Below are 8,286 nucleotides of genomic sequence, written 5' to 3'. Positions count from 1 at the left end.
AAAGCTGGCCATCCCATCTCAAGCAGGATCCCCGCCCCGCATCCCTTCCAAATGTACTGTCTATCATATAACCCATTTTTCTCCTAAACAACATGGATCAACACCTGTAATTATCTTGTTTATTTGTGGATTCATTGTCTATCTCCCAAATTCACGAAAGCAGGGACCTTGCTTTTTGATTTGCCGCTGTACCTCCACCTGCCACCTGCTAGGAACGTAGCATTCAATCAGTGTTGTAGAATGAAGGATAAGTCCACAACCTCAGGATCTTAGTATCTTAATTTCTCTCATGCGAGTTAATAATACCTGACCTCCTTACCTTGAAAAATTGTTCTGAGGATCAAATGAGAATGTGCTTTTAAAACTATAAACAATTATACTTGGGGAAGGTGGTAAAATCATTAGGGCAGCCTCTTAGACAAATCACAGAATTCAACAAACACCCCAACTTTTACCATTCTCCTCTTACTACAGAAGCTAAATTATGGGGCAAGTAGTAAAGTGACACCAGTGTGAATGAGGCTGTTTTATTCCTTGTCCCTGATATTCCCCATAGACAAGAGGAATGGCTAGATGAGTGATTTTATCTTGGCCTTAGCAAAAGCGATTATTTTTTTTTATTTTTATTTTTTAAATTTTCTGGTAGCCACATTTCTTAAAATTAATTAACTAATTAATTAATTTATGGCTGTGTTGGGTCTTCGTTTCTGTGTGAGTGCCTTCTCCAGTTGCGGCAAGTGGGGGCCACTCTTCATGGCGGTGCACGGACCTCTCACTATCGCGGCCTCTCTTGTTGCGGAGCACAGGCTCCAGACGCGCAGGGTCAGTAGTTGTGGCTCACGGGCCTAGTTGCTCCGCGGCATGTGGGATCTTCCCAGACCAGGGTTCGAACCCGTGTCCCCTGCATTGGCAGGCGGATTCTCAACCACTGCGCCACCAGGGAAGCCCAGTATTAGGTATTTTATATTATCCTATTTGATACTCTTGAGCATGCTCTAAAAAATCATTATGTGCCCATTTTTCCAGGTGAAATGAGTTTAAGGGATCTAGGAAGTAGCTGAGCCAGGATCTGAACGTGGCTCTATCTGACTCTGGAATTAGGGGTTCTTCTCTGGTACAATATCAAGTTCCTCTCCAGTGGTACAAAGACTTTCTGAATTGTCCCATCAATACAATGACAACCAGCAAGCTACATAAACCTTGGCATCCTTTCATGGTCAGGAGCAAGCCATCTGGGTTTTACATGTTTATTTTGGGCAAAATGATGCATTCTCTTTCTTCCAAAGGAAAACTGCTTTTTGGTCCTCAAACAACTTTCCAAAAAAAAAAAAAATTTTTTTTTTGCTGATTTAAGCTTAAACAGATCCAAAGCACAATGATTCGTTTTCTTTGGATGTGCAGGCCGCCTGTACACATATCACAAAAGGGCAAAATGAGCTTGGGAAACTGTCAAGCAGAGAACAGCCGAGAAGCAGCCCCAAGGCTAACCATAGCTTGGTCTTTTGTCACATCTGAGCATTAGCTGTTAAGTTTCCTCAGGAAGTAAACCCTGCGAGGGTAGTAGCCAGTTGTGCCAATGAAAATCTGTGTTCGTGTTCTCGGTATACATTTGCATACATGGCTTATTTTAAAACCTATTAGCTTAACGTATCATTACTTCAGAACTGGGGTCTATGGCTTTTAGTAGTGCGGAACCCAGTTTGAACTGGAATTGTCCTCTCTCTGACCCAAATTCTTTCTCTGTGCATCATTCCTGGTACACCTCCTCCGGGTGGGCAGTGGTGAGGGACGAAGCCTTGCACGTGGGGCAGAGGAAGCGTTTTGGAGCTCGCTCTTTCACTCCTGGGTGGGTTTTCACCTCTGCAGCCAGGATGGCTCAGAGAGATGCCCAACCAGAAGGGACCAGAGGCCCACGGTGCTGCCGGAGCCTCCTCTCATTTCCATCAGCAGCAAGTGCCCCTCTGAGGGAAGGATCCCACTCTTAATGGACATTTATGAAATAATAATGACCACAGCAACGTCTGAGGACATGATAGGAGTCGAGACCACTCAGTGTAACATGAGATCGCTCTGGATCGACTGAGGACACAGTTTCTCTTTATTAAATCATCTAGGAACCACTTAAATGGAGATGCTCATGGAATGGAATGAACTAATTACAATGGTGCCAGAGCTGTACGGAGAAGAGCACGCAGCCAGGAAAGCACAGACGCCACAGGTACTTTACAAGGAATTTGGCAATACAATTAGGTGTGGTTTCCTTTTTTATAATTACAAACCCTTTTCACCAAATAAATATGCCTGAATCACATAGAAAAATAATGATACAATAGCCTTATAAATGAGAAAGAAACCAATACACCTCCCCAAACAGCAGGTTTAAAATGGTCTATGTGTAACCAAAGTGCTTCAGGATGGTGTTCCCATCTTGCGTGGCAATCAGAGAAAGAACCAGTACATATTTCCCATTATACATACATATGTATCCTGTACAGAGTCCAAGAATAGTTGAGCAGCTGCAAAATTCCGATTTCTGTGTGAGTAATGGCAACTAAATGGTGCAGTGTAAAACATTTGTAAGAACTGATGGTATATTAAGTTTGATTATTCATCATCATAATTTTAAGCTTACATACACTGAACAAAATAGTATATGTATTTAAAAATCAAGTGATTTCCTCTGCATTTAGAGGCAATTTTTCCCCCTTCCCTTGAATTTTTGTTACAGCTAGTCACTTCCCTAGGAAAATTCAATATGGTGCGGTATTAAAGGGAAGCAAATCCAAAGTGAATCCTATGTTTAAACATGAAAAGCATCTGCCATCACCTAACAAAATATCCCCCCATCACCTTAGTAAAGTGAATATTAACCTAAAATAGATATTAAATCGCTCTTTTCCCTACCCTCCTCCGCCCGATCTCATCCCTCCCGGCGAGGCAGCAAGACCGGCGTCTCTGAGTTCTCACACGTGTGCAGGACTACAATTTAAATGCAAATAACCCTGCGCCTCATTATCTGAGAAGCTGGTGCAGACGGGACAGTTGTGACTGTGCCTGCGAAAGTTAAAGGAGGCTCATCTGTATTCCAACACACGCGTGACTTAGAGTAAATTCAAAAGAGCAATTCATCACCGCTTTCAAATTAGACACTGGAGCGGCAGAGTGCCTAGGTTACGAGGAACACCTCCCTTACCACACAGGGACGCCTTTCTACAAAGGCAACGAGATGGGAACCTCTCTGCAGTTCTTCAGTTAGTCCCCAGTGACACTAGGTAATTGAAATAAGAGACTTGATTTAATATGAACACGGCTAGTTGAGTGGAAAAGATACATTTATGGTAATGCTAAGCACAACTGGATGACAATCTACAGGCATTCCAAATTCCACTGACAGGAAAATGACCACAGCAGCCTAAAATGCAAGAAAAGTATCAACAATGATTTACCAAACTGACATCACTCCAGAAGGTATTTTTTATTTTTTATTATTTTCATTTTTTGCAAAATTGTCTTTCAAATATAAGGTTACTTTAAAAGAATTCTTTGGTTAAAGTATAATTAAAATAAAAACTAGAGACTCCCCCAAGCCTTTCAATACAGGGTGAAAAATACCCCCCCTCTTTCAGCCATCAGATGGCCATTTAATCAGCCATTCAGATTCTATGAATCTAAATGTAATGGAAAACACTGTATTCTGAACTCCTTGCTGGGGTGAAGCAATAAGCTCCTAGCTACCATTGCAGTGATGGAGAGGGAGCCTGGGAAAATGAAACCCCCAGCTTGTGCATTAAAATGTGCCAATTATTCTAGTCCACAAAGGAATAGACGTGGCATTTTAAAATCACTGAAACCAAAGTCTATCTGTGAATAATACTGAGCCATTAGCGGGTTGATGTGGCACACTTGTGCAGGCAGCAGACTGTTTCGGACTTTCAATCCCAGATTAAATCCTTTAGTTAATTTTATCTCAGTTTATTTCAGATAACTTTCAACATTTAAAAAAAAAAAATTTCCTCTCCACAGGAAACCATTTGCTTCTTCTAATCTGGCATTTCCTTCCTTTCTCCCTTGCTTCCGTCCCCCCTCCCTCCCTTCTACCTTCCTTCTTTCTCCTAGCCCCCCAAAACATTTGTTGACAAGCATCAGCCTCAGCTGAAAAAAAAACCAGCCTGAACTTCGAGTTGTAATAGCAATTTAGAATTTTTAAATGGATATGAAATCATGTAATACAGTTGTCTCTTCCTTTTATTACACATAGATTCAACACAATTTCCAAAGAATTTCTCAACTGGAGTCCAAGTTTAGTTTTTTAATTAGGTAAATGTGAAAAGAGAATTTCATGAGAATTCAGATCATTCAGGCCATTTTGATCAACAATCTGGATAATTAAAGCAGAGGAATAAACTCTTTGAGTCAAGGTTTTCCACCTAAATTATTCAGAAAATTATTTCAGATCTTTGCCTTCCTTTGCTCACACAGATGATGGCCTAAGGCTTTGTCCATATTGGACTAAGGACACTGGACCGTAGCCCAGCTAAACCAACCTATCAGGTCATCAAAGGCTTAAGATCATGGAGAAGGAGAGAGGGATAACTTGTTCTGAACTTTGTTCTATACAAGTACAGACCCTGTCCAGAACACACTGCTACAGTTTTTAAGGAAATCGAATACGAGATGTTCGAGCATTATTCTGAGCATTGAAAGTCCATGAAAATTTGTGGAGAGTCTAATAAACATTATAGGTCTGATTACAGTGGATTCACCTAATTACAGATAAAAGAATGACTGGCAGTGACATTGCATTGGCCATAATGTGACTTTTCTCTTAAAACCTTTAATATGAGTATTTCCCCCAGTTTAAGATGAAAACTTTTATATTAATCAATCATGTCAGCACAGAGTTATTTCTAGACCCAGAAGCTGGATCAGTGTTTGTGCAATGCTGGAAGAAATCAAGATTTGTTTCTTAAAATATAAAATTCATGACATATTTCTCTAAGTGACTTAAAAAAAAAAACTCAACAATAATCCTCTTGCGGATTAACATACATAGCCAGCATCCTTTCACTTCCTCTTCTTTTCAAGGATCATCAAATTCTAGTTTCAAATAGGAGCATAGATCTATTTTTATATCCCATATGTTTTCTCCTTTGGGTTTTGAATCTTGTTTAATGCTACAATATATATTGATTTGTTTTACATGAATGTTCTCTTTAAATGGCTGAGCTTTCATTTTGCACATATATTCTACAGAGTGAACTATACCATGCCAGACCATTGTCTGCTGCCGTCAACAGTCAGCTAGTCACACAATTAACTAGACATTGATAACTGATGTTTTGGTTTGACTGTCATTTGTTTTTCTTTTAAATAAACTCCCTCTAAATTCAGGAAGCAAGTGTGACAAGATGCCACAGGATGTGGCTCTCCCAACTTTCCTTAAGTAGCCCTACCTACCTCTTTTAAATTACCATAGCAAAACAAACAAACAAATAAAAACGACAGCACAAGCAGCAGTGCAGTCGTGACTGTCATCATTTAAGTTAGTTCCCTGACTTCATAATACATCCCTGGATGTAACTGATGCATTTGTGGGTGTTCTGTTATGGTTGACAAGTACTGTACGCGTACAATGACCTGACCCTTGGTGTATGGTTTGTAACGACGTCCATATTGCACAAGAATGAGCTTCTTGCTGACTCAAAGGATGTATTTCACATACATCTGAAAATGTCAACGTCCTTAACCAGTTAACATGGTCTAGACTCTCGGGGCAAAGACAAGCAAATCACGGTGATTCAGAAGTCCTGTGGCTCGTTAGGCTGTGACACGAGTAACTCCTTTGATATATTTGGCAAGTTCGTTGCTCCTACAGTTGAATACTTCACACGTTTATCTTATCTTCCTCCTGAGTATCCAAAAGTGCTTTGGAGAGTAAAAATGCTCTGTCTCCCCATTTCACAGATAGAGAGAAGCAAGGGGGTAGGATGGTAGCAAAAAGCTGTAGTCCGCTTTTCTCTAGAGGAAATGTGATGTGGCGGTACCAGGGTGAAGGTTAGAATCCGCCAGCAGATGGCTTGAGCCAGCAGCACTGGTGTGGGTAGAAATTGATGGGAAACCGCATGTTTTCTAATCACCTTAAAAGAATTCGGCAGCTTGGTTTTAACTGGAACATGGAGTTAAAAAGAAAAGAAAATCCCATCACCGGACTGGCAGCTTGGTGTCCCTCCGGCTGGATTTTCCTGCACCCTTCCTCAGAGTGGGCTGGCAGCTCTCTTTGGGAGGACCCAGGTTCCTTAGTCAGCACAGATGGAAGGGAGGAAACATCCTCTGCTGTAGCAGGTGCCCCTGTATAGGAAGACCATTCTTGAAAGCCTTGTTAGCCAGGCAAGAGTCCAGGGAGAATGAATTTTTTCCCTGAATCAAGTCTTTCTCTCCTTGACGTGGTCTCATCCTAAGAACGTCAAAGCCTGAAAGGACATATGCTAAATTATTCTGAGCTGTCCATTTAGGATGTGGTGCAGACTTTCCCACTGTTACTAAGTACACAAAAAGACACTTCTCCCAAAGCCTTCCTCAAGTCTTTTCTTCTTGTTCGCTCGTGCGGTTATTCTTGCAGCAGGGTCTCTCTCCAGTTGAAGCCCCCAGTTGGTCCATGGGTAAGAGGGAGGATTGGTGGGTCTGTCAGCTGCCAGATTCCAGTTTCTCCTAATTCTTCACAGGAGCAAAACCCCAAGTAGGGGATCTGAAGTAAGACAGTAAAGAAAGGGAAAACAGAAAACAGAGGTTGAGTGCTTTAACTTTTACCTAGACGAAGGAAAATTCAAAGGAATGAATAAGGACTTTGTAGGCAAGCATCCCCTCCAAAATATTGAAAATGAAATGGACAGAACTGATAAATTAGAAGGAAGAGTATTTACAACGCAAGAGGATTCTTCGGAAGGATTCATTAAACGGTGAGCTCTTCTAGTGCAATTAAGTAATTGTTTATAGATGGTTTCTATATAGCACGGGAGGAAAAAAAGGAACTCATGTATAAAGCTAAGGCGCTAGGAGTTCATTCCTAATTGCAAGTCAAGCTGAAAACGCAGCTCAAACATTTCTGAAATTATACTTGGACAATGGGAAAGATTATTCAAGTTTTAAGAATTTGTTTTATCCTGCTTTTTCTTTCATTTTTTGGCATGTGTATCTAACATTCAGAGCTGAAGCTGTGCCCTTCCTAACTTCAGTAGGCATGGCATTTCAAAACTTATTTGTGTGTGTGTCCAGAGTTGCATTTATGAACAAGACAAAAATCTCTGCCCTCAAGCAGCTTACAGACTAATGGAAAGGACAGACACATAAGTAAGTTTTTAAAAAAATGAGAAAAGAATTGCAATCGAGTTTGAACCAGGTTCTCTGGGGACAGTTACAGGAAGCATATAACTCAGCCTGGAGGGAAGTGTATGTGGGAGGGTGGCTTACGGGAAAACCTCTTCCACAGGCATGAGAAGGAAGAATCCAGATGTGTTGGTCAGCCTGGTGGGTTTTCTGTCTCGCTGCCTTGTTCCTGGGTTTGCCTTTCAGCCTGATCATTTTGAATCACTGCTTCCTTTGGCCTATCCGCCAGGACCTTTCTTCCAGCTGAGCTGTCAGATGCTGTGTTTTAGCCCACATACCACCTCCTCATCCGTTCCATGGTCCCGCAGGGAAATCCAGACAATTTGCTTATGATTCTTAGCTACTTCTTAAATTTTAGCTCTTAGAAGCTAGAACTAGCTCAAACACATCTTTTTCTCTTACCCAAGGCCTGATAAAGTACCTTAAACAGAGCCCCATTCGATACATCTTGGTTGAATAAACCAATAAATGTACCTTCCCAGCTCCAAAGAACTTTGCTTTCAGCCAGCACTGAACCATTCTGAAACTCCAAGGCCCCACAGGCCCCTGAAATGCAAGCAGGAATTACCTTTCGGACCATTTGTACAAAGTCCTTGGAGTTCTGAGGTGACAGGCCCTGAAGCTGGCAGGTACACGCTTCAAGGGAAGATGCGTGGGCCACAATCAGGATGTTATTTCCTGGGGGCAAAAAAGCAAGGACTGAAAAGACTGTTTCTATAAAGACATATGTAAACCTTGTAAGTACTGAAGCCAAGTGTTCCAGGGAGAGGCAAACATTCTCAAGAAGGAGACAATTCGGCCAAGCAATATTTTGAAAATGCTTTGTATTGTTAAGGCAGCCTAATGTCATTAAAAACAAAAAACAAACAAAAACAACAAAAAAACCCAACAACAAACCTACTT

The 8,286-nt window shown here is 41.3% G+C and overlaps 1 protein-coding gene across 5 annotated transcripts in view; it reads right to left on the bottom strand.

Moving 5' to 3' along the window:
- Nucleotides 1–2,069: 2,069 nt before the first annotated feature.
- Nucleotides 2,070–8,286, bottom strand: part of UBASH3B (ubiquitin associated and SH3 domain containing B) — a 149,561-nt gene continuing 143,344 nt past the window's right edge. For all 5 annotated transcript variants that reach the window (XM_082339815.1, XM_082339813.1, XM_082339814.1 and 2 more), the window contains exons 13-14: nt 7,952–8,061; nt 2,070–6,745 (exon numbers count right to left, since the gene is read on the bottom strand). In XM_082339815.1, the coding sequence (XP_082195941.1) occupies nt 6,608–6,745; nt 7,952–8,061 (248 nt within the window). In that variant the 3' untranslated portion in view covers nt 2,070–6,607. The remainder of the gene's footprint in view (nt 6,746–7,951; nt 8,062–8,286) is intronic.

Source organism: Balaenoptera borealis, assembly GCF_965194805.1.
Source record: "Balaenoptera borealis genome assembly, chromosome: 11".
Lineage (NCBI taxonomy): Eukaryota > Metazoa > Chordata > Mammalia > Artiodactyla > Balaenopteridae > Balaenoptera > Balaenoptera borealis.
This window is presented reverse-complemented; position numbering and strand designations above follow the sequence as displayed.